The following is a 27,851-nucleotide window of genomic DNA, read 5'->3' as shown; positions in this document are numbered from 1 at the left end:
GACGGATCACTGCACATTTCCAATATGGTAATGTTAGGCTTAATGGTCTCTATGGCTGCAAATCTTTTGTTAATCTCACTGGACATTTGCCAGTCTATGTTATGTATGGCCAACTGCTGACCTGAGCGATTTATGTGAATTCACCTAATACGGCATATTTTTATGTTTAGGTAGGTCATTTTATTAAGCGGGTGCAATACTTGGATGTAAGTTTAAATTAATGTATGAATAAACTTAAATGAACAGAAAAACAGTTTAAATTTCATTTAATTTAAAAGAAAAGATTTAAAAAATTATTGTTAAGACGTCTACGTTTAAATATTTTCCCTTTATGTCAATTTTGGGGTTTTATTGAACCCGTGATGGCGATTAAAGCTTCCCAATGCAATTACACTCGCAATAGTGGAATGACCGGTTTTTCAAGGTCAAAGTTGTAGGTTTAGGAAATAGTACTTTTGATGTAAGTAAACTGTGTCAAGTAGGTAAACTGGATGAATATTGAGATATTATGATACATTAAGTATCTACCTATGTATATTAAATACACGGACCAGTCAAAAGTCCGTGATCAAAAAGTAGTAATTATTTGCAAAACCTTACAACAACATTAGATAAGTAGATACAAAAAAAATATGTTGGTAAGTTATTAGATTTCGTAACAATATTGGTACCTGTTGATGAAACTGAACAGTAGTTACATATAATTATCTATTTTGGTATCCCCCAGGCTTCTACTCTAGACTGGAAGGAGTAAAACCCCACTAATGTAAATATTGTATCGTACCTGTACCTATGTACATACATACATTTCGATCGAACCAAAACAGTAACTAAAAATTATAACCCAACCAATTGAAAACAGCGCCATCTATTATTGACAATATTCATTTTATAATCGCGTACTGTTTTACCGACGGCGGAGCTCTGCGCATGCGTACAACGTATTCGAGGCCACGGTCACAACCACAATCACTGGTTGATTACGCACACATTGGCGCCCCGGCTCGCTCCGTTGTCAAACGTGTCTGACATTTGTAGTAAATACTGTTCTAATTTATGTGATTATTTGTTGTTTGTGATAGTGTAACGTAATAAATGTAAGTATTACTTCATATTATTATGTAGTTAATGATCTAATTGTATGTAAAGTGCCGTATTAAGTTGTTTTATCATACAAAAGTGCAATTCAAATAACCTTACAGTATTGGCTGCAGTGCGCATGTCAAGTTAATAATTTAGTTTGTGTTATCGTTTTCAACTAAACAGTGGAACGTTTTATGACCTAAATCAAATAAGACAATAGTATCATAATTTTATTTATCTATTAAACGTGTCACATACTAAGCTAAATGTAACGTACAATTTCAGTCACATCTGTAACATCCGATATGGTCTAGTGGCTAGGATACCTGGCTCTCACCCAGGAGGCTCGGGTTCGATTCCCGGTATCGGAATAACTTTTTTGATTTTCTTTTCTTTTTTGCAGATTCAAAATGAATTTAAAGGCGACGCTGGCCATTACTATGGTCTTTGTGGGATGTTGCTCCAACGTAGTATTCCTAGAAATGGTTGTGAAAGAAGACCCGGGCGCAGGAAACTTAGCGACATTCCTACAATTCTTGTTCATCGCTACAATAGGATTCATGACTGTTGGCAAGTTCGGTACAGCTAAAAGACACATTCCGTTCAAGCAGTATTTGATATTAGTGGGATTTTTCTGGACGAGTAGCGTAGCAAACAACTATGCATTCGACTTCAACATATCTATGCCTTTGCATATGATATTCAGAGCTGGATCTTTGATGGCAAACATGGCTATGGGAGTTTGGATTTTAAAGAAGAGCTATCCACCATTGAAATACCTGGCTATATTCATGATATCAGCTGGTATTGCTTTATGTACTATAGTATCAAGTTCAGATGTGAAAGCGCCTCGAGAAACTCACGAAGATGCGGCAGAGGAAGAAAGGTTGAAGTTCATTGATTGGCTGTGGTGGTGCCTTGGAATCGCAATCTTAACCTTTGCATTATTCGTGTCAGCAAGGATGGGAATCTTCCAGGAATCCTTATACTCGAAATACGGAAAGCATCCATGGGAAGCATTATTCTACACGCATTTACTGCCTCTAGTATTCTGGTTGCCAACCGCGCCAAATCTGATTGGACATGTCAAAATCGCCACAGAGACGCCGATAGTCGAATTTTTAGGCATCGAGTTTCCTAGACAAGTATTGTACTTGATACTATACGTACTAACACAAGGGTTATGTATCAGTGCAGTTTATGTATTGACCACAGAATGTGCATCACTAATAGTTACTTTGACTGTCACTTTGAGAAAGTTTGTTTCCCTACTTTTCTCAATAGTGTACTTTAGAAATCCCTTCACAATGGGCCATTGGATTGGAACCCTACTTGTGTTTATTGGGACCATGATATTTACGGAATTATTACAGAAGACAATTGGCTTGTTCTTGCCAGCTAAGGATGATAAGAAGAAGAAATAATCGTTATGACAAAAGTGTTAGGTTTTCGAACAAAAGCGTGGGTGTTAAATGTGACTAAGTATTTTGACAAGAGTTCTATTCACATGTTCAGCAATTGAACCACAATGATTGTTTATCAGTGAACCTTATGAGTGTTAAATGCCCTTTGTATCAAGTGTGATTTTTGCCAGTTAGACACCTTATTCAAGGATCGCTTAGCATAATAAGTAATTAAATGCAATTACAAATGACTTAACCCCTCTAAAGATAGCAATTTTGTGTTTCCTACTTTTTTACTTATTTGACTTCCTTTAGAAGCTGACTTTGGAGCGGCAAAGTCATTTCAAAAGAACATTTTATTACACACCTTAAATGCATCTTAAATACTGCTAATTTATATCCAAATCACCATTTTAATGAAATATTCCTACTTTTATTTATTATATCTTGAAGTGTTCTAAAATGTCCATGATATCTATGACTTGCAATTAAGTAAAATAGAGCTGTGCTATCAATTGCTTCAATCAACACACTGCTAAGCAACAGTAATACATAAGAATTTTTATATAACAATCAGTCGTACATTGGTAAGATAAAGTAGACCGTTTGTGAATTGACAATGAACTCGTTTATTTCACGATATTTCTTACAGTTCATTTGATAAAGAAACATACTAATTTGTTAGTGTATTTTTTGTATTTATCGTTCAATTTAAAAGAAACGTTTTGTAAACATTTGTACAGTTTTCGTCAAATAGCTTTTCTTCTGTGGAGTAGTAGTGTTTTCTTTGTACATTTTGAGTACTTACTGTGAAGTCACTTCTAGAGAGCTTCAGAACAGAAAAGATATTTGACGAGGACTGTAATTTCTTCTAATCGTATTGCAAAAGTCTAAATTTGTAATTTACTATTACAAAATGCAGAAGTAACAGTATCTGTCTGTCTGTTGTGCACCAATTTAAATGAAATCTGGTACACAGATAGTGTAGAGAAAGGACATAGACTACTTTTTAACCGGGTTCGGGAAGTTGTTCCATCAGAACGCGAGTAGAATCGCGGGGTATAGTTAGTATTTTACATTATGAGACTCATTAATATCATGTAGGAACGTGCTCACAAATTGCCGTGCAAGTCATTCAAAGATAAAGTAAGATATAATCATTGGAGTATTACCAACATATTGCCGCGTCATTCTACGTCTAACAGACTTATGTACAAAATGATAGATGATATAAGCGTTATATATTAGTCAGTCATCGTTTAACATGACCGTTTGATATTGAGAACAGTCTTATCTATTAAATTAATTTTAATCTTTGATTACACTATTCTTAAAGTCAAATGTTTTTAGATCAAATTGGTCTTTGCAGGCTCTTATGAAACGTCACACTAGTTGCACGGTTCCAAAAAGTTCTTCTCATAGGGTGCTTACATAAAGAAACAGGTTTCCGATACAGACAAACCTGTACGGGTAGGTACCGATCAGTGCAGGTATATATTTCAATACAATCCTATTCACTCACTTATAAAGAAACAGGTTGTTTACCTGTTTTAACTTACCTGTACAGGTTTGTCTGTACCGGAAAACTGTTTCTTTATGTAAGCACCCTTAATTATTCTTGAAGTAAATGTCAAATAGGTTTTAGCAGGCTCTTATGAAACGTCACACTAGTTGCACGGTTCCAAAAAGTAGGTCTCATGGCGAAGAACCGCCAATAAACTTCATAGAACAAACAGTTATTTATATAAACTCATTATGACAACTAAGAAATCTGTTTCTAAGAGTAAATATTTTTTTGTGTTAGACTTTGCGCGCGCGCAAGGTCGTTGGTGAGTTTGTTAATATAACAGAATGTTTGCTTGAGTCATTTATTGTCTGTTGTCGATCATTAAGCAAATTAGATGTTTTGTTATTTATAGCAACATCCATAACAGAATTTATGTATGTATCTATTATCTCATTTGAGAAGAGGATAAAATGTGCATATTTATTTATGTATTGAGTGACTTGCCGTCGGAATAAAAGATAATGCTACAAAAATAACGGTGCCATAATGATATTGGACCTCATACCTCCCCACTCAGAGACATTTAATGGTTCTTAAGCCATTCCTTAGTGAAGTATTTGTATGACATTCCGTCACTAAGGAGTGACTTAAGTAATCATTAAATGTCTCTGAGTGGGGAGGATAGACGCCGAGTGATATTTAAAATGCTTAAGATTTCATGCTATTAAAATCCTGACATTATAACCCAACATGAAAGTAAATCGTTTTGTGAATATTGTGTAATTAATAATTGTTTTTTTTTTGTTAATTATTGTATTTATTACACATATAATATTTTAATTGGAATTGGTGATGACAATATTATGAATTAAAAATAAATAAATTGATGTGCTCAACTTCGGATTGTTTATGTTAAAGAATTTCAAATTCTTTTTACTTTGGATTTAAATGCAGCCTTTATAATAATGTAAAGCATAGATAATTTAATATATGATTAGATTTAAGCTCTAATTGTTGTAAAATAAATTAACAATTTTTTAGAACAGCCTGTTTTTTTATTACCTGACCTTAAAAGTTTAAACCTTAGATAAAAAATATCTTTTATACTAAATAGCGTTATTGAAGAAAAAAAAAAACATAATTAAATGCTAATTATCCATTCAAATATCAATATTTATATAAAAAAATATGATGTCTGAAATAACAGTAGACTTTCAATTCTAGAGGTCATTGACACATTGACATACATGTAATGTGAATGTTACATGTGTGTTCACTTTTACATCATATTGTTTTCACAACAGCCTTTTACTTTCATTATGAAACGACGCATCTTGGAATTAATATTTGCTCAATAAGATCAGTTTACGTCGGGTGTCATACTCATCTATCGAAATCTGCAGTTAGTTACCAACATAATGCCGAATTCAGTATTAGGTACACTTCAACTACTGAATTCGCCAGTAAAATAACTAAGTTTGTAATTTCCACAAAAGGTTCCGACGATTTGTACCTACCTACTTGACTGGGATATGGATAAATGAAGAAACTTCTAATTGCTAATCATAAATGGGCATGTGATGAGAAGGTGTGAAGCACAGACTGCAATGAGTCTGTTAAGTATAGATGTATGACGATAAGATAGATTGATTGCCTGAAAGATGACATGAATAAGAAGGGATTGTGGCTGTTGACAGAGAGGAATGGAAGCGGAAAACATATTGTGCTGACCCCAAATAACTTGGGAACAGGGCAGGGAGAGAAATAACATTTACAGAAGAACATACACAGTCTATAGAAATTGCAGTCCCGCTGGTTTTTGTGAACGAAACTGAAAAAGTTGATACACAAAAATGATCTAATCACCCTGTAGGTATTATACCACAGTAACGTGTTTAAATAACAATGAAACACAACAAACCTATTTTGTGAGTTGTATTCTAGCCCAAACGGTTAGTAGGTCAAACTAGTTTTGTTTAGATAATTCTAATCGGACACCCAAAACTATGGTGCATACTTATGACCTCATAAAGCGTAGTGCATATCGCTGTATTTAGCAAAATATTTATTGCACCTCTTTCTATAATTATTCTGTTATATCTACCTTTAGAATCTTGGCCGAATTTTGTTAGTTGGAAATATTATGCCCGCTAAATGACCTTGTTCTCTATATTTATCAAACGATTATCATAATTTGATTAGTTATTTCTGATAGGGTGGTGTAGGCTCGTCCTTTTATCTGTTTTTTCATTTGATAATGTGAGTCTGTATTACATATATGATGTTCTTGATATACCTACATATTTAAGTTGATAATACTCAATACCATATCTAGATATTATAATTCTATTTATAGGTGTGACCAATTTATGAAAGTGATGCAATTTTTTTAACACTGTTGGCAAGCGTTTTGTCATTGTCCTGTTGTAGATACCTAATAAGTCATTTTTTAGGCAAATATATTTCTCATTGTTTGAGCTGCAATTTCGCTCATCAAAATCAAATATAAAAACAGATCTCTATTCAAAAAGTGCCCCACTAACGATATTACCATTACTGTTTGATTTTCGGACCCAAAAACACCCAATCCAGTGATGTCATGATAACTTCTAATTGCTAACTCTAATCTAACCGCAATCAGAAAGCCGTCAGAAAGGATTAGTTGTTAACAAACAACAGTGACAGTTTCCCTTCGAAGTCATTAAGATAACCAGGCTTGTAATCAATCAGTTTGAGGAAAATGTAAGGGAATTTGGGTAAACTGAAGATATTGGTCCCAATCTGGCTTTTCGCAAGGATCTTGCATCATCTTCATGCAAGGAGTTGAACTTTGGGACTGGTAAGATAAACAGTTGGTTATTGGACAATTTAGGCGGGAGTCCAACGGTCAATTTGCAACCGCGAATTTAAATTTTATTGGTGCTGAATTTATTTATAGATTGGGGAGAGATTAATCCAACAAGGTGCTCAAGAGTATTTGTGGGATCCTAAAGAATTGTACACTGACAAATGCCTCGCCATGAAGCCAACGTTTGTCAAGTCATGGGATCCACGGACTTCATCTTTTTACTTTAGGTACATCATTTGAAAAACCACTCACCTCAAACGCAATAGGAATTCAAGGAAAATGGCCTTTTACTTACACCTGCTAAGTTGCGTTTTACAAAACATTCCATATGCTTACAAATTACATTGCTTTTAGCGCGGTTACCATCTCTTGTCGGGGGTTTTCTCGAAATTATTTGGAGACGTAAACCGCATCTCAAATGCCTACCTCTGACCTCCGAAAAAATTCTGCCTAAATAAAAGCAAAGAATGTCGCCCACGTTATCCGTTAGCCACGATTGGGTGCGAAATTAGCGAGCACTAGACCAAAAGCTTGGCTAGCGAATTTCCTACATCCTATACGCCCTACCAACTTAAAACCCTCACATCTACAGCAAAAAGACATGCCAAAAAGAATCTTATCTCTCCGACATAAAGATCAAATACGACCCAGGGATGTTAAAGTTAATTTTGCAGTCGCTAAAGCGGACGGCGGCGGAATTTCAACAAGTTGGACGATTGCTTCGAAATACATGATTATGAATGCGTTTATTTAGGTCTTTATGGGGATAGAGATAAGGTCGGGTTTGGGTCGTCCGGGGGCTGAATACAGCGGTGTTTGGAAGGCAGTGGCCCCCGGTAGCAGTGCAGACATTCTTGACGAATGCTGCCAAAAACCGGGCAGTTTTCACCTCGTTCGGGGTACAGTTTATTGTTTTATTTGCGCTTTAGTTCTCTACTAGATTTTTGGGCGGTTTAGTTTCGGGACATTGTGAAAAATGAGGAGGACGTGGTTTTAGATTAGTTGGTATTTATTTTAGGAGTGTCAACAACTGTTTTTCTGGTATTGTCGTTGCTCAACCTCTGTGACTCTGGGGATCTTTTCGCTGTTATATCCAATTTAATTCTGTATATCCATACAGTATGATTTCGAACCAAAAACACGTGCTAAGGTACAGTCAACGTCAAAAGTTGATGAACAAATCAACATTTTCAAAAGTGCCTAACAACTTAAAAAGTCATAATTTCTCGACAATACAAACGATAAAATTTACCTAACATTCTAAACATTAAAGAAATTGAAGAATACTCTGATAAGTTATCAACGACACGGTGTATAGCAGTTTTGGAAATTTCGATTTGTACAGCTACTTATGGAGTTGACTGTACCTACTTCTTTTTGTTTTACCAAAAACTGTTTTTTTTCCTCTTTGTCGTTCTTTTTACAAACGGACTTATAACAGTACCTAATACCAAAACCCAATCAAAACTCCAACTACCTCCAGCATACCTTACAGTTACAGTTCACCAAATAAACAGTCCAGTACATCCATCACCAACTAATGTCCCACTACATACTAGACTGATAGTCCCACAACAAGATTTAGACATCAATAAATTTGGCCAAGCGGCCGCGGGAACAATTTATGTATGTCTACTGAGAATTCCTCACCTCAAGCATTGTTGGCGTTGCATGCATGTGTAATTTGCACTGAGGTATTCTCAATGTAGCCTAGTTCTAAGGAGTTTGGGAGTTAAGACTCTGTTGTGGCTAACCTTCTTGCTTGCTGGCTGGTTACAATTTTTTAGGATGTTAATGTCAATTTTTGAATTTGAATTTGGAAGTAGAATTCGAATGTCTATTTTGATGTTTCGATATCGTATTTTGTTTTTTAATCTGTGTTAAAATTTTGCAAAGCATTGTATTTTTATTAATATTTATTTTTTCGATTATAATCAAGTTATTTACGTTATAAAATTGCTTGTTTCAGATGGCGAGCCCATTAAATTGCCCGAGAACTTGGAGAGCCTGCCTCGGGCTGAGCATTTTGCTGCCCAGAGGCACCGCTGGAACACTAATGAGGTCAGTGAACTTTTGTAAACATATTGATTTTTTTCTTACAGTTATTTTTATTTGTGAAATTGTTTGAACCGTGAAAGGGCATGAAAGTTAATAAAAACTAGAAGATAATGCTTCGATGGGTAGCTTATATTATTTTATTGTACTGAAATACGTTAACATTAGGTATAACATAAAATACAATGTCAAAATATCTGTAAAAAAATATTTTTTGTTTTAAAAACCAATTACGAGGTATAAAGTAAAATAAACTTTTTAGAAAGCAATTAGTTTGTAGAGCCAAACGCCTTTTTCTTTTAAAAATATTATCATAATTGACATACATACTTATCCAATAAGTTTATCCTTTCTAATTTCTTCTCATAAATAATAATTATCGTTAAGAAATTACAGTGGATTACATCACATTAATTAATTATGTACAGTCATGTAAGGTAATCAATAAACTTTCATATTCATAATGATCAGCGAATTTCATAAGAAAAGCAGCATTACTGTGTCATAGGTACATCATAATTAATCAACAAATTAAAATTAATAATGACTTTATAATAATTATTAAATTATCCTTAAGCCAGATTTAAGCACAGAGATCTGGCACCAGACGTACAACTCAATTCTTAACGTGATTTCTAATGGTTAGGGTTCCATGCAAAACACCATCATCTGTTAGACTGGTAGCCAATTCAAAGATACATCGTAAAAAGCTAAACAAATGATGACATAGGTACAGACGCCAGCAGTCAACTTGTCCAAATCTGTCAAAATCTTACCAATCGAATATTAACCTTCCACTATTGTGATAAGGTTGAAAATCCATTGAAGATATTTGACAGAGTAAGGTAGGGCTGTCGTCTGCACAACTAATATTACAATTAGTTCATTACTTCAAACGCCTAACCTTGGTAAATACATACTTAAGACCGTAAGAAATCACGACTTTGTTATCTTATCTATACGTTAACAGATGTTGTTAAAATCTTATCGTTTAGTCCGATGTACAATTAGTATAATATGTACCGTTTCTTTATTATAAATAATGGTATGTGTTTGTCGTTTCTATGCATGTTTTGTGTTGCAAATTATGCGGAAATTAAAAAGGGTTAAATTACAACCACATGTGTTACTAAGAAATAAATACGTTTCATAAAGTATTTTTTAAATAGATATTTTATGAAGATATTTATGAAGCAAGTACCTATTAAACAATATAAACGCAGAAGTTTACATACAATTGCTTATTGAGTTTTTAAATATAGTTTTAATAGATACAGAAAATCACTAGAAAAGATAATTAATTTCATTCAAAATTTAAATAAAACCACTTTTACGGATTTTATCCTTCTAACCTTTTCCTTGATAATATTAACGCATTAAGTAACAAAATTAACTCTAAGCTATTTATAAATAAACCTAGGTACAACACACGCATAAGGCGTCAGACAGCCGTCTCTGGAGGCGAACATAGCTATACCTATCTACCTAACTTCTGACGCTAAACGACGTCACGTCAACACGTGGGAAGAGGCCGAAAATAGATAGTATCAGGTTCTATGAAGGCTGTGAAGTATTGTAATAAGTTAGCTGTTTCCCGCGGTACCATTCGCGTCCTATAAGAACTTATCTGCGTGAAAAGTAGCCTATTTCCTATTTTTTAGGCTCTTTCTTAACGGTGTTTCATATGTAATTTGAAACGGTATAATTGTTTTGGAAAGAAAGCGCGATACACAGATTTTACTAATATCCGATATTGTGTTCTTAATCTATGATAGGTAACTGTGTACTAAATACTACCTTATCCATATAACCATACCTAAAGACTACTTAAAGTTACATTATACTTTTAATGATAGTTGGCCTTTGTCAAAAAGTTCGTCTGCATCTGGAACTGCTAAAACCTGTACAACTTTAGTTATTTCTATACTTTATAACTATAATATAAATGACTAAACAAGGTCCAGCAAGGCCCTAACAGCATATTAACATTAATTATACATAACGCGGACGGTATCGTATACATCGCGAGTCGCGGTATAAATCGCGGTAATTCATGTATTATGCAGGCAGACACAACGTCTCATATCTCGGTATGGCTATGTTTTAGTCTACTTAGCTTGCGTAGATTAGCTTTTAGCCCCTACTAGTTGTTGTTAATTTTGTTTAGAGAATTCGTGTTAGTTTGAAAAATATTGGGAAAGTGATATTTATTATGATTGTCTAGTTTTCCCCGTGGTTCAATGCGTGTCGCAAGGAAACTGCTCGCGGCACCTGGATAAAAAGTAGCAAATTTTCTGTGTATGAAACTCCATTGAAAGTAGGTTCAATAATTTTAGCATCAGAGCCTCACATACAGAGCTAATTTCGGATTTATAGTTAGTTCTTTTCGATTTTTGAGAATATTTCGTCGTGTCAGGCGAAAGACCTCCATTTCTAGATAAAAGCCTCCCCAATGTTCGCCACTTCGCTCCATCTTCAGCAACCCGCATCCAGTACTTTCAATTTTTATATTAACAAAATTAGCACCAAAATAGGGTGGACATACATACTACATAAGGTCAAATAGACTTTGCTATAAAAAGGTCGCAATTTTCCACCCACACACAGGTGAACCAATAATGAGAGTACTCCTATCAATTCGTGATCTCCTGGTAGTCGCACGCACAGATTAGCTCGCCTAATGAATTGCGTTCAGTGTGAATTACACTGTCGCCCGTGTCGCTGTTATTATGTTAATGCTCCTAATGAACTTTGGTGCCCTGGTAGTTCAAACGTGAGTTAGGTTTAAGAGGTGATCAATATTCATCATCATTTCCCGATTCTTTTCACAACTATGGTGGGGTCGGTCGGCTTCCAGTTTAACCGATGCAGCTGAGTACCAGAGTTTTACAAGGAGCGACTGCCTATCTGACCTCCTCAAACGAGTTACCCGGGCAACACGATCAGAATAGAATATCAGAATATCATTTATTTGCATAAAACATGGTATACAAGATGGTAAGTTAAAATATAATTGAACATACATGTTTTGCTCAATACATAAGCGTGCAAATTTTACATGCATAACAATACAATAATAAGTTATCTAATCTTATGCTCTAGGAATTCCTTGACACTGTAAAAGCTATTAGTAGACAACCATTTATATAATTTGATTTTGAATAATCTTATATTTAACATCTTGAATTCATTTGGAATTTTATTATACACGCGGACACACATAAACATGCAATTTTTATTGTATTTTGCAAGTCTTGGCAAAACATCTAATGTGAGCCTGTAAGGGTCGCGACGGCTTCGAGAATGAATATCGCTGGCTCTAGTGAACAGCTCTATATGTCTTCGGACAAACAAACAAATTTCTAAAATATAAAGGGACGGCAACGGTAACAAATCAAGTTTTTTAAATATCGGCCTACAAGAGTCGTCAGGTTGAAGCCCATATATTGCTCTAATGCATTTTTTTTGAGCGACAAACGCTCTATTTTGATCAGTGCTATTACCCCATATAATTAAGCCATAACGTAGCACCGATTCCACATATGCATGATACGCAGTAATTGACGTTTTAATGTTCGTTACGTTTTGATCTGTTTTAGTGCATATACAAACTTATTAATTCTTTTGGAAACTGTATCAACATGTGCTTTCCAGTTGATGTCTTGATCCAAAATTACACCAAGAAATTTCGTTTGTGTTACCTCGTGTAATCTATGTATATTCATTTTAATATTAGATTTCGCATTTGATTTATTAAATTGTATATAAACGGACTTCTTTAAATTAATAGATAGGTTATTTTGTTTTAGCCATTCAATTAAACTCTCAACTACGTTATTAATTTCAGTTTCGTGGTCGGCAATTGTATTGTTTCTTTTATCAGATGTCACAATAATAGATATGTCATCGGCGAATAAAATACATTTATGATTAGTTATGTCAATTATCGAATTTATATATAATAGGAATAGAATAGGGCCTAAAACACTTCTGTGGGACGCCATATTTATTATAACTGATTTCAGAATAGTGTAATGTCAGATCATTATTATTATCCATTCTTGTAATGGCCACACATTGTCGTCTATTATTTAGATAAGACGATATCCATTGAAGTGAAATGCCTCTTATGCCAATTGATTCCAATTTCTGCAGCAATAAGTCATGAGAAACTAGATCGAAGGCCTTAGATAAATCAAAGAACAGTCCTGCCGTGTAATGATTATGATTAATATTCGTTAATATTATTTTTATTACATTGTAAATCGCTAACGTTGTGGATTTATTTTTTTGAAAGCCAAACTGTTCCTTCTTTATAATATTAAATTTATTACAGAATTCTATTAATCTTTTATACATACATTTTTCAAATATTTTCGATATAATAGGTATTAAGGTTATTGGACGGTAGTTATTAACGTCTGACTTCTCTCCGTTTTATAAAGAGGCTTAACAATTGACAGCTTCAGAGCTTCAGGAAAAGTGCCAGTTGAAAATGATAAATTAATTAAATATGATAAAATTTCAATTAGTTCATTAGTGCATGCTTTAATAATTTTCGTGTTAATTTCATCATAGCCTTCAGAATTTGTGTTATTTAATGATATTATCACCTCTCTAACTTCATTTTTTGATACTGGTTTAAGAAACATAGAGTGGGCTATTGAACATTCGCTACAGTTTAGTGCTACACAATTACTAGAGGAATGCGCCATATTAATATAGTGTTGATTAAAAACTGTTGCTATTTCTTTGGGATCTGAAATCACCTTGCTATCAATTTGAATATATTCAATGCTATCCCTATGAGTGTTGTCCATGATCTCATCTTTTATTACTCTCCATACAGCTTTACATTTGTTTTCACTGTTGTTTATGAATTTGATGTTAGCGTTCTTTTTTGATGAGTAAATACATTTTTGTAAAATCTTTGAGTATTTGATGTATTTGGTTTTATTTCTTACATTTTTGCTCTTATAATATTTGAAGCGCAAATACCGTTTTGTTTTGCAACACTGTTTTAGACCTTTTGTTATCCAGGTCTGTTTTCTTTTACTATTAAGGTTCACTTTTATCTTTATTCTTGGGAAACACAGATTATGAAAGAGGCATACTAATTCGTGAAAAGAATTAAATGCTAAATTTAAGTCGTTCTTCGCGTAGGCATCGGACCATGACAGATTACCTATGCATTCCTTAAATTTCTTGATATTATCCAAACTATAATCTCTTTTATAAAAATTATATCTTGCCTGGTTTTGTATCTGTTTTAAGGGGAAAGTCAACATTTGTGCAGTGTCGTGGTCGGATAGATGAAGTGGCAGTATTGTAGCATTAGCATTGGGGATATTACTTAGAATGTGATCGATACAGGAAGATTTGCGAGTTGGACTGTTAATATGTAATTTTAAGTTATAATTGTATGATAGTTCTTGCAATTGATTAGCAATATTATTTTTTAGGAGCGTATTAATGTTAAAGTCGCCTGCCAAGACCACGCTTATTTTGGAATTATATTTTTTAAATATATGATCCAAGAGACTGTTTAATTTAATCAAAAAAATTTGTGGGATCGGAGTGAGGTGTTCTATAAATACAGATAATAATCAACTTCTGATGTGGAAGTTCTACGCCACATACTTCGAAGGTATTTTGAGTCGCGTATGTACTTATGAAAGGTAATTCTTTATAAAAGAGATTTTTTTCAAGCAGAATACAGGTACCGCCCCTTTGCTTTTCTCTGCAAAAATAAGCCGTCATATTGTAGCCATGGATTTTGACATGCGATTCACTACCTTTTTTTATGAAGGTCTCGGAGAGGCATATTGCGTCTGGACTATTGTTTATCTCTTGGAGTTCTTGTAGTGTAAGTTCAAGGAGCTCTTTTTTGGATAGGATACTAGCAATGTTTTGGTGTAGTATTTTAAAACTATGAGATCTCGGAATTTCTGACTCGAAATAACTTTGAATTATTTTTTATTACCGGAAAATAATACGGGATTGTTCCTTTTTTGGGTTTCTCGGTGGAGGTTATTAAGATTTCTGATTGTTGCCGAGAAAGGCTTACACGATCAAAATAGAACGGAATTGTTCCTTTTTTAGGTTTATTAAGTTTGATGTTCTTATTAGCACTTGATTTGTTACTTCGCATATGATTGACAAGGTTCCTAGGATCAAGGTATTTCTCATAATAATCATTATAGTCAATTAGATAATTAATTTTAGTACACAATTCGGATATGTTATTAGATTTACATTCAAGAAATTTACATTTTTTATAATTTATACATACATTTTTAAGACGATAATTAAGTTTATTAACATCAAAGAACTCATTTTTAAACACATTTAAGACAATGGTCATGTTATTATAAAATGTATCTAGTATAGTTTGTAATTGAGATACATGCCACTAAGTATGACCGGCTTCTCACTACCCGTAACGACGTTCATTTAATGACCAATCTTTACTATTATTATAAAGGAGAGTTTGGTTGTTTACTTGACTGTTCGGTAATCTAGTTTATCAGTATTAGATATCCTATTTATGGAGGAAGTCTAAAGCTTCTATTTAATCCAAGTGCACGAAGCCACGGTACTTGACGGAATTCGGGTGTAACTGCTAGATCGCTGTACTATATCTCGAATGACTATAAAATATAAACGGAAATCTCCATTTGCGTAAAAAAACAATTAGGTACCCCAAAAATCTTTAGACCCCTACAAAATTGAAACCATTAATTTGGTTCCCAGTGTAAATAGTTCGCGAACTACTAGTAGGGTTCATTTGGATTAGTTCGCTTAATGAAATGTGCCGTATGTGTGGCTGTCGTTATGTTAATTACAACCAATGAAATGGGGCTAAATAAAAAAGTGTTAGTGGTTGAACTGGAAACACCGTCTTTGTGGATTTTCTATTATTCATTTTTTTTTCTTTTTCTTTCTGCCCTTCTTTTTTTGGTGGGAAATCATCAAATGTTCCCCTATCGCAGTGGGTTAGATGATTGTCAGACTCTTATTGACTAAAACTTATCATGTTCCTTCTGAAGTTCTTTATGTACCGATACTTTATGCTTAGTTTTGATACTCCTCCTTAAATAAAACGTAAGCTTTTTCGAACTGTTGCTGTGTATATAAATTGCAGTGCACATTTCAGTAAGAATTAAACTATCACATCGTAGAAATTAAAATAAAAAAAATAAAAGCCACCAAAGAGATTAATTTAAGAATTCGGCAATTATATCAACTTGCCATTATATTAAGTTGGTTATAAATAAAAAACATCGTTAGTCATCAGTCGTTTTTGCCTTACAGGGAGGTATAAATATTCATGATGAACGTTACACGGGTACGCCTCAAAACCGTCTTTAGGTAAAAATATTAACAGTTTCACCTTGACGTGAACTTATAAGTATGTAGGTGATAGCGAGATCAATATAGTGATGACATAGAGAGCTAAAATGGTATTGTTATTTAAACTAGTTTTCAATAAACAAAAGAAAGAGGTTTATTTCGTTTTGATTTTTTTAATTTACTGTTACTTTTAACCGATGTACTGCTTGTTTTAGTTTTTTGCGATTTTCTTATAGTTACAACAAACTAATCTAAAATACACTTCTGGACACATCTATTGGCCCACCTTGTATTTTCAGTTTCGTTTGGTCCTAGCTAAATTTTTATATTAGGTCGAGCAAAAGGTTTTTATGCAGTTTTGATCCTTGCACATTCACAATTTCATTCAATAGTCTTTTTTTGAATTTCGAATACAGAATTTAAAGAAACAAGAGACAATTTGGAGCCTGCTTGTTGATATCAAACAATCGATTACTAAGAAAACTTGGTTTTATTGGTTTACTTGGTTACTTATTCTTGAAAAAGTGATTGATATCTTTGGTTTTGCAACAAACATTACTTATTCTTAACATTAAGGTGAGGTTCTGTCAATAATCTATGGATACTTCACCTGAAGTCGCCGCCCAAGCTGTGGCACTTATTCAGGCTGGACACAGCCAAAGAAACGTGAGTGCTCAACTTAAGTCGGTACCTAGTACCTAGACGTAGGTACCTAGAGACTGGCGGCTTTGTTCGTCACCAAGGAAGGCCACGATGTCGGGTCACAACTGAAAGGCAGGATCGATTCATCGTGACGACCAGTTTGAGAAATCGTCACCTTACCTCCATTGAGATACAAAAACAACTTCGCGACTTCCACGGGGTATCTGTGAGTGCTCGAACTGTTCGGAGATGTTTAAAAGAACACGTTGTGGTACCACACAAGCCAGCTAATGGGCCCAAACTAACGAGAGCCCACCGAACAGCGCGCCTTCATTTCGCACGCAGTCATTAAAATTGGACACAGCAAGATTGGAGCCGTGTTCTCTTTTCTGATGAGTCTAAAATTGTGTTACATGGCAATGATGGAAGGAAGAAGGTCTACCGACGTAAGGGAGAGCGTTTCGCACAATGCTGCTTTGAAGAGAGGGTTGCTTATGGCGGTGGCTCAAGGACTGTCTGGGGCGGTATATCCGCGAGCGGCAAAACTCAACTTGAGGTTGTTACAGGACCACGGCTGCCAACATTAAATGCTGAAAGGTACATTCGGGAGTGCTTAGGACCTCACGTGATACCATACGCGGACTATGTGGGCCCAAATTTCCTTTTTATGCATGATAATGCAAGAGCCCATGCGGCCGGCATCGTCAGGGAATATCTTCGGGATGTGAATATCACAGTTATGGACTGGCCAGCCAGAAGCCCAGACATGAACACCAATGAGCACATGTGGGACGAGCTAAAAAGACGTGTTAGGGCTCGTCAGCCAGTTGCCCAGACGATGCAGGAGTTGAAAACTGCCATAGAAGAGGAATGGGAGATGATCCCTCAAAACTTCATAGAGCGGTTGATAAACTCTATGTCTAATCGTATGAGAGCTGTGGTAGATGCCCATGGAGGCAACACACGTTATTAAATTAAACCTTTATTTGATAAAACATGTTTTTTATTCAAAAATCAATTGCCTTTAACGAGGCACATATCCGACTTGTTAGGCGTAGCTCCATGTCGTATGGTATTCTGAATTCAAATTTAAAACAATACGATCGAAAAAGAAGGTAAAATGTATCAGGTTTAAAACTGCATCAACAGTTTTTGTTCAATCTAGTAATTATATTTCGGAAGGAGCCATCGAAACCTAAACTCTAAGGTGGGCCAATAGATGTGTCCAGAAGTGTAGTTTAGAGACACAAAGTTATCTATAAAATAAGCAGTGTAGTTGGGTAAAGTATTTTAGAAAATAATTATTTAGAACTTAATGAGAAAACTATTTTTAAATTAGTTACCGTATTTTAGAACCACATTCCAGTGACTGTAGCATAGTTTACTCTTAATAGACCCAAAGAAAAAAAACCCTTTCGCTACCAAGTGTGTATTTTGCCGTTAGTTTTGTAATGACCGCCACATCCGGGTCACTTAGACCCCGTTTCTATTCAATATAATACTTGGACGGCAGTTAAAGAGTTAACGTACCTGAGGGATCAGTTGTGGAGATTTCCTTGTGATATATTGTCAGGTTGCTTTGAAAATATTGAGTGCTATGATATGATAAGATACTTTGTATTGTACCCTACGAGAGTTTCCAGTTATAATCCAGATAATGATATATGGAACATGTGTGATTAAGTTTTAAGTGTAAAATAATTATCATTGATATTGATATTTTAACTTTGAATTATAAAATACATATTTTATTATTTTGTATACTCACTGGTACTCAGTTGCTTCTGGTTACACAGGAAGTCAACCCCCACGTTGTTGGAAAAAGGCTCGGCAGAATTTATGCTAAGTAATTATTATTTCTTTTAAAGAAATAAACCACTTCAATAACATTAGATATCTTACATTTATTCCTTTGTCATATTACTGCAGCAAGTAAAATACCGCAAACGACGTCACAATTTCCTCTTAACTTAATCTACTGTTCATAATCCTTTTATAAACTTTATCCGCACCTAATTTACTAACACTAATAAAATCAAGAGCCTACCACACACGATAAGAAGTTTAAACTTTAAGGGCTCAAAGTTTAATCCTGTCAGTGGCACCCCCACAACTTGCGCCCATTCACCCTCCCTCCATGCTTACCACGGAGTAAGGAAAGATGAGAAGAGATGATATGATGCAAGTAGGTCAGGCGCCTTCTTCTGGGTCAAATACATACGTCGGGCATGACCAATGTACGCTCAGTTACGAGAGAACTAACAAGAAGATTGGGTTCTTTGAGACATCTGTCAACGATTTTTGGTAGACCAAAAAATGAGCGGATCCAAAGAAGGAGTGAGCGGAGACAGTAACGTTCCTTGTTTCAAGCACACCCGTATTTTGACGCTCTACTTTCTTAGGAGATTTTCCGTTATGGCACCTCTGCTAGTCATTTTGTTCTCCATGCAGTTAACACCTTCCTAACGTAGGCAGCCATTTCTTTTGGTTACGTATGGAAATCTAACGATCCCATGAACAGGGTTATGGAAGTAATATCTCGGTATAGCGTGTCTATTTTGATTTGAAGTTATTTCGTTCCCTTTTTATTATCAGTAGGTTATTTTCGGCATTTTCCGTTTTTGACAGAAATTGTGCAAATGTTAATAAAATGCAATTTAAGAATTTCTGATCTTTCATCAGTCCTGTTTTTTAAACGATATATTTACTTTTTAGTCGAGAAAGGGGAAGTTTTGAGTTAATTTCATTGTTCGTTGATAGTCATACTCTAACTTCTTATGTTACCTCTAAGGACAATACCCCTTCACAGTGACACTTTAAAATACCAATTATATATACTTAAGTCAATAACAAATGACACTCATAAAAGCTTTAGGTGTAAAACATTGCCCTCGATTTGGCATCCCGCGTGTGTAAACAATATTTATGTGATTTCAAACTGCGTCGCTAATGCACGCGCCAGTGGCTGGCGCCAGTGGCTGTGGCCGTGTGAACGAGGCTTTAAATCACTCGGCGAGTTTCTTGAGACTAGGATTGTAGGAGAGTCAGATATGTGGAATATTGATCGGTTGATTACGCTAGAAGTAATGTACTCAACGTTATATTTTTTTCTATTTCAATTCGACAGTTTTATCCTTAGTTGCACTATATAATATGTACGTCGAAACAAAAAAATAAATGAAGTAACTTAAAATGTCTATAGACTAACCATAATACGACAGCATTTAAGTATCTGTGAAAATCAAACGCTATTTTAGTCGCTTAGACCTTATAGCTGATTTTTCATCATTAAACGCATACCTACATAGATCTATTCTTCAAATAGTATCGTGTCACTTTTTACAGCAGTTCGTTACTTCAAAGTTAAACAGGTCAAAAAGTAGTGTTAGGTGCGTGTCGATCCCACAAACGTAGGTACGTAGATTCTCACTGCATAAGTAATGTCAAGCAGTTAGCTATCTTAATGTCCCTTTTCCTACACTACGGCATTACCGAGTGTCAGTAGCACTACTTTTTATGACAACTGTACTTGCTTAGTGATGTGTCCATACATTAAAAGTAAAACTAACGACTTTTTTGTACGGCGAAGAAAAAATGTTGGTCGGTGTCGTTTTTCAGTGGAGGTTCAAATGTGTTTGGTTTCCGTAGTAGTTTTTAAATGCTTTTTAAGTAAATGTGTGTGTTTAGTGAAAAAAGTTATCGTTTCAATGTGGGTTAACAGAGACGTATGACAGTGTGAAGTTTTTAAGTTTCTAAGTAATATAAACGTATGCTAATATGCGCTTAGTTTATCTACTTCTACCAGAATGAAATTTACGACTATAATGTTGACGATGACAATGCAGTTGAGTTTATACAACCTTATTTGTTATCTTATCGATCTTATCTGCTGTTTAATCGCCTAACAAGCCTTAGTGTCAGAGTTTTCTCAAATCCTTAACGGCCTTTAAAATGAGTTGTTCTTTCAATTAACTACAATAGGTTATCAATATAGAATCCACACACAGTATCTTCTCACACTGTAAAAAAAAGGGTAGTATTTAAACGCAAATCAAAAAATATCCTTTTTCTATGCAATAAATTTCCGAATTCCCATCAAAATTACTGATTGCACAGCAAAATATTCAACTCAAAATATCACTAAACACACTACAATTTATTTTCGCAGCGTACAGCGTTTTTTCCTAAAGCAAAAGCTTTTTCATCAATGCACAGCTAATAATCTTAATGCACATTATACATGTTAACTCTTTTTTTTTTAAATATAGCTTCTATTTTTATATTATTTACAGCAGTTTTTCTGAATAAAACAGCTTTTTATTAGTCACAGTCATCTTATTATTTATTAATTACGGCATAATGAGATCAGCAAAAAAATATAAAATTAAATACAAAATTGTAATTTATTTAATTATTTATAAGCGTCCACGCTTCCTTTTTGCCCAATAGGCAACATTTTTAGCTTCTGCAGGTGGCGCCACGTACTTGAGTCGGATGGCAAGTCCGATGATATGCTTGCACATACATACTATAGTTCTTAAAAAAAATGGGGCTGGTGCATTGTCAGTCATTGTCAGTATTTCCTTTTGGCATACATTTCATATAAGTAGTCATTAAAAGGCAGAACTATCATAATTCAGAATGTTTATAGTCAGAATCATCTTTTGGCATAGTTTTGGAATTTTTATTTTCCTGTAAGAAGCAAACAAGCCTGAAGCATGCAAGCAGGCATGCAGCATGTAAGCAGGCATGCAACATGGAAGTAAGCATGCAACATGCAGCAAGCATGGCTTCTGTCACGGCTCCGGCGCTTCGTGGCTCCGGCGGTCCCATGCGAGCTTATCGTCGCAGATGATTTTCACGCTCACCACCGCAGCTTCGGCTTACTGGCCGGCAGAGCCGGCCAGCCTCAACCGCGTCGGCGAGCGTTAAAACTACCTGCGCCTCAGCTCGCAGGCCGCCTCGCCCCTCCGCGCCTACGCGGTTTTAAATTGCACTCTAGGGGTAGGGCAAACAAGACTACGTGGAGTCGGTTTTGCAGCGATTCGTTTTCGTTACTAGCTTAAATTTTTAATACAATGTTTTTTAATTGAACTCTATCTTACTCGCTCGCGCCACTCTGCACTCCAGTGACGAAAAAGCGCGCGAAGCCGCGAACCTTTTCAGTTAATTTGTTCTGTTTTTAGAAATAATGCAATGTGACAGGATTTTTTTGTTTTAATAATCATTAAATTTGCCGAGCATGGCTTCTTGAAAATTAAGACAAATATGATGAATAGGTTTTGTTGTACTTACTGGTTAATATGCGATTGGGATAGTTATTTTGCTATGAAATATGGAAAATTTGCTGTGCAGTCAGTATTAATGCTATGTATGTAGTATTTTTGTACAAGACTAAATTTAACTGTATTGCATTATAATAAAAAAAGCAATGTCATATTGATGTATAATTTCGAATTATCTGCAGTTTGAGTTTTGTTAAACATTTAGTTTATTTGTAGTGAAGTAAGTTATTTGATGTAAAAAATAATATAAATGATGAGTTTTTATTGATAGGCGATTATTTATTTGATATGCAATTTATAATATCCCTAAAAAAAATATAAATACCTACTAAAAAGACAGGGGTCAAAAACCCTTAATTTTCCAACATTTTACAGTCAACTTACTCTCCCTTTTACACTGAAAAAAAGATTTGATAAATACAAAAATACAGCCTTCAATTTTCCACCAGCCCCCAAAATTCTGTAATCACGGTCAACGATTTCCCATTTGACAAATAACCAATGGTTTCCTGCCACGGCCCCTCAAAGGAACATCTTCCGAAGAGCTTAATGAACCAAACCAAATGTCTATCTCTATACATTATAGACTTATTTTATAAAGCTAAAGAGTTTGTTTATTTTTTTTATACGTAGATAGAATGGTTTTCCATTTATCTACCTATACTGTCCATTATAAAACTAAAGAGTTTGTTTTACGGCCCTGATCTCAGGAACATCTGGTTTGATTTGAAAAATATTTTAGTGTTAGAAAGTCTATTTATTGTGAAAGCTATAGGCTACTTTTCATGCAAGTACGGTTATTAGTTCTTACGCGGATGAAATTGCTAGCAGAAGATAGAAGTTGTACAATTATACGAGATATACATATAGTTTCTGAAAATTAGGTACAAATACCTAGTACAAACATCTAGAGTTGGTACAATTTCGTAACTCCATGGCTACTACGAAACCTTCCCACTTATAACTAACAATTTCTTTTGTTCCCTTTATTTGTAACACTGGCTTATTATTGGTTACTTCATTATATCTGAGGGATTCTATTGGGTCCAACCAATAACGGTATTACATTCTCTCATAGATTTGATCATTTATTGTGCCAGGAAAATGTATTGTTGTTTTGTATTCTGTTAATTGGAGAGGAGTATTTATTTTGGAAATTACCTTACTAATATACATTATTATATTATTTTAGGTTTTTTGTTAATGCTAGTTTTCACCAGCCGTTTAGTGGAAATCAATCTGCGTACACAGATAAAAAGTAGCATAAAGATTTCATCTATAAGTGTATCATGTAACAATGAAAATAGTTTTCTAATCGGACCGGATCGGAGTTCCTAAGATAAGCATATTCAAACAAACTTATTGTTTTAAGTAAAAATTAAGTGTACCTTATCGTCATTGTAGTTACTGTTGTTTTTTTTTTCAATCGCATTTTTAAACCATTAGATTATATGACATGAATGTAGGTACCTATATTGATTGATCATTCATTCACAAGCCCTTCTTCCCAAGCATAACTAAGTCTATTACTTAGCCTCTACTTCAAAAGTAAATATAACGTGAATTTTTCATGTATTTTCCTAAGGTTGTGACCCAACTGGTTGATAACGTCACATCGGCTGAATAGTCGGTTTCAGGCCGAAAAATGTCTTTCAAACGTCAGGTTTCAGGATTTCAATGACGACGCTTTTAGTTTGGTCTTATCGGACGAATCGGCAACTTGGTGCGCTGTGTGCCATTTTTGGTACGTAGTGTGTGAGGCTGTATTTTCTTTTCATTTCAAATGGCTGTGAATTAGATGAGGTTAATATTTTTGCTAGGTGTCTTTAGATAGTGTCAAAAAAGTGTTGAAGCCTGATCAAATCCCTTCTTCACAAAAAAACCTTTCAGTGTTAATAATATTTCATATAATCATCTATAGGCTATAGATTACTTATAATCGGAAGCACACTATCATGATAAAAATAAATATGGTACAAATACCAACTTTTACCCAAACTGTTCCCAAAAGGACCAATTTGGTCCTTCGAGCCGAAACAAAAGGAAGACCCAAATTCCCCAGTGACATTCCCCGATATCGCTGAAAAACAAGAAAAGCCTGAACAAAGATAGCCTGACCTTCATAACGGTTTCCTTATTAATAAAATGCTTAACGTTCTACTACAATAGGTGGCGTTTCGAGTCACGCGAAAGAATTGGGAACTTTGTTAAATGACTTTCAAACATATTATGTTTTGAAACGCTTTATGTGACACTTTTAGTGGGGTTCCGTGATGTTAATAGGGTTCCTTATTATGTCGTGTCGAAATACTGCTTTGTGGTCAGAAAAGTTTAGTGTGGTTTTAGTTCTGCTTTTTAAAATGGATTAGAATTTGGTAAGAGGTTCTATTCACTTTCCTATTGCTATTTTATAATACGCTTGAAAATTTTGAACTAAAACTTTTGCAGGGGTAGTTAAATTCGTGTTGAATATCACCGATCTTGCATTCCAACAAATCAAACACCAAAAACAGATTTATAGACAGCACAAAACCAACCAAACATTATCCTAAACAGCAATCATACAAACAGTTTACGTAATCGTTCGCAAATTCGCATATCGAAAACGGGATAACACTACGTTAGCGTGTCTCGTATCAATTAATCGTATTTCGGAGCGCGCCAAAACAAATCCGCCATGTTTGCGTCCCCCAGTACTTCGGGCCCCGGCACTAGGTATATTAATGGCCGCTGTCACGCCAACCGGTTAGAACCAGATTGATATGCGATGTCATTGTTTGGCTTCGGTCATAGTTCGCGGAGTACAATAGGTCGAGTTTGCCCTGTCACTCAAAATATTTGGCCAAGTTTTTGTTTAGTGTGTTTGGTTAAGCATTTTGCAGTTTTTGGGCGGGTTTTCCTGAAGCTTTCTCTTTAATGTCAATAGGATGGTAGCAGTTACTTGTTTTGTCTAGATAAAGGTTGTACTTTGTGGTTTTGAAAGAATACTTAGGAATAAACTTCGACTAATACCTTTTTACCACCAACGCATCTGAAAGTATTTACAACCACAACTTCTGGATTTAAGGTTTGGGATATTCTAAAGTCCAAGAAAAATTGCGGAATAAACTAGAAGGTTCATTAAATAAGAATTCTTCCTTGTGTACAACCTAGTATCAAGGTATATCTGAAATAAATAATTATTGATAAGCTTATACACTAGGTTAATATTACTGAAAAAATATTTGTTCACCAAGTCTTAAAGCTATTTTAATGTTTGAAGTTTCGTACTGAATCGCTAAGCAGCACGTACGGCCTCTGATAAAACCTATTTGCAAAAAAACTTTTACAATATCTGAGAAAACGGAGAAAACAGAAACTAGTTATTTTTACTTTCTCTTTAACTTTGTAAGTTGTACTTATGTTTAATTTTTGTACTTAATAAACAGAACATGAAAGTGTTTTTTTTCTGAAGAAAGTTTTTTTATAAAGTTATCAGTCATCATATTGTGTTCCGTCAGCTTTATTGACAAATCATAATATTTTTTATTCAATTTTAGTTTCCGAGTATTATTATGAACACATTCGTAATTCCCCATTAAACTCAACCAATAAAAGTCTAGTTTACTTACCTGGTGATTATCACATGGTATCATTCCTTCATTGTATGAGAAGAAAGCTTTCCCCTGCAGGGTATCATGGCGATAACAAAATAAGACTAAGTTACTTGAACGTAGTACCCAAATAAAAAAAAATAAAAGTCCTTCTAAAATTAGTTAATATATTACATAAAATCTCAATACATACAAAACAAAACAGAATAGTACCTATATTTCATTGACATTTCCACCTGGTTTCACCGAAGCTATTTTGACTGCGACATCGTTTTTGCCAAGAAAATGCCTTGTCGGTTCGTTTGGCTGTATTGTTCCACCTTTATAGATCAGTGGTCTATTGTCCTACATTTGGACGTATTAGGGTTCCGTATTTGTAAATCTAAGACAGTTCTTTGGGGATCAAGTTAAAGATTTTCCAAACTTTTCTTCTAAAGGTTCTGTTTTCTTGGTCTTTTGGTTATTACCTGAGGTATTTTTTTAATATTAATATTTAGTGACTGTTTCTGCTCTTTGACATTATGTATTATTTTGTATTTTTTTTTCTATTAGTATTAAGATTAATAACCGAATGTAATATTATTAATTATTGTAAGATTGACATTTTCGTAATTGTATGGACTATTATTTTTTTTCCTCGATATGTTTGCATGTAACTGTTCGGTTGCAACAAATTTGCATGGCGTGAGCCTGATTATGGCGATTTATAATTTATTTTAAGAACATCTTGTATACTTACCCATATTCTGCAAATAAAGAATTTGAATTTACACATAACAATTAATAATGTTTTCTGAAATGTGAAATGGTATTTCTAAAATAAAAATACTTGTCTGATGAAATGATTCATGGGCGGAAAATTATAGAAAAGTCTTTTAAAAGTAACATTTGTACACAATCGGAAAGAGCTATAACATCATTAAGTCCGTATAGCGCAAAACAGTCTCACAATAATTGCCTAAAAATAGCTCCTAAAAATAAAACATATCCGGAGCAATAACCAGCTAAAACAATAAATTGCTTTCATCTCATAATCGGTAGCAAGAAATATTTTCAGTTGCATTATCTTGTATATTTGCCAAAAACTGATCTATTTTATGAAGTTTTTTTGTTTGGGATGAAAGCAAAATATGCTTACGAGATGAAAAGTTGTAGAAATGGGTCGGTAGGCTTATGGCTTGTATTGGCAGTTATGTTTGGCAAGTGCCGATGTTTATCCCATTTTAATGTAGCTTGGTTTCATATGTGTGTTGAGAATTTTTGCTTTGGTTTATTTTCAAGTATCATTAAGAAGTTGTATGAATAGGTGAGCGGTTTTGTGAAAACAGACAGCAATTTGGTTGTTAAGACAAGTTTCGTCATATAATTTAGTTTTTAATTATTGACCTTTATTTTACACCAAAAAACTCAAAGTTACATTTTATGGTTCATGAAACTTAAAAGCGTTGTATGTATTTTACTATTGACACTACAGCCACTTTGTACAAAAGAATCAAGCTGAGTATCACATAATCACGCCCACCTTACAAAAATGTACAACGAAAAACCCAAAATGTACTCTCAACTATACAAAGTAAGATATCGAAAGCCTTTTGTTCCACAATAAGCTTAAAAACAGCCTCCTATCAATAAGGTAGCACTTAACCTTGCTAATATTGAATCAACCTTTCCTTTTAAAGAAACAGCCGAAAGCCCTAAAGGGAAAATGAAAAAAACACTACTGCTTTTTTTTCTACATGGCTCATTAGACGCGATGGCTTCAAAACCTTTTTGTCAAAGGACAGTGGCACACATAGGAAATACCACTTTAGTGCCTAGGAAATAAGGTGCAGTATTCTTTGTATTTTCTAAACTGGTGTACGCGAATTGGGGCGAGAATTTTCGTTGGTAGAGTGTAATAGTGTTTTGTTTGTCGTATCGCGTTTAAAAATGTGGGGTCCCACGCGTGGGATGGATTAGATTGGAATTGCTGGGATTTAGAATTAATTGAAAGATTAAAACCTTATCTAAAGCAAATACGTCTTCTTTGTCATTTAATACATAGGTAGATAGTTGTTATATTACACATCACACAGGAGACGA

The 27,851-nt window shown here is 34.5% G+C and overlaps 2 protein-coding genes and 1 non-coding gene across 12 annotated transcripts in view; all 3 read left to right on the top strand.

The window, feature by feature from the left end:
- The window catches only part of Camta (Calmodulin-binding transcription activator), a 136,519-nt gene that overhangs the window by 8,044 nt on the left and 100,624 nt on the right, over nucleotides 1-27,851 (top strand). For 8 of the 10 annotated variants that reach the window (XM_064035741.1, XM_064035747.1, XM_064035744.1 and 5 more), the window contains exon 1: nucleotides 8,836-8,902. The gene's annotated coding sequence lies outside the window, so the exon portion shown is untranslated. Of the gene's footprint in view, nucleotides 1-8,810; nucleotides 8,903-27,851 lie in introns of those variants that run through there. The other 2 variants (XM_064035749.1, XM_064035748.1) reach the window with 1 other exon arrangement.
- On the top strand, nucleotides 940-5,038 carry LOC110374925 (UDP-xylose and UDP-N-acetylglucosamine transporter). Its single transcript, XM_021332856.3, has 2 exons — nucleotides 940-1,097; nucleotides 1,487-5,038. The coding sequence occupies exon 2, from the start codon at nucleotides 1,494-1,496 to the stop codon at nucleotides 2,505-2,507; it is 1,014 nt and encodes a 337-aa protein (XP_021188531.3). The 5' UTR covers nucleotides 940-1,097; nucleotides 1,487-1,493; the 3' UTR covers nucleotides 2,508-5,038.
- Trnae-cuc (transfer RNA glutamic acid (anticodon CUC)) lies at nucleotides 1,383-1,454 on the top strand. Its single transcript has one exon. It is a non-coding gene; the product is annotated as a tRNA-Glu (tRNA).

This window comes from Helicoverpa armigera, chromosome 8 (genome assembly GCF_030705265.1).
Source record: "Helicoverpa armigera isolate CAAS_96S chromosome 8, ASM3070526v1, whole genome shotgun sequence".
Classification (NCBI taxonomy): Eukaryota; Metazoa; Arthropoda; class Insecta; order Lepidoptera; family Noctuidae; genus Helicoverpa; species Helicoverpa armigera.
This window is presented reverse-complemented; position numbering and strand designations above follow the sequence as displayed.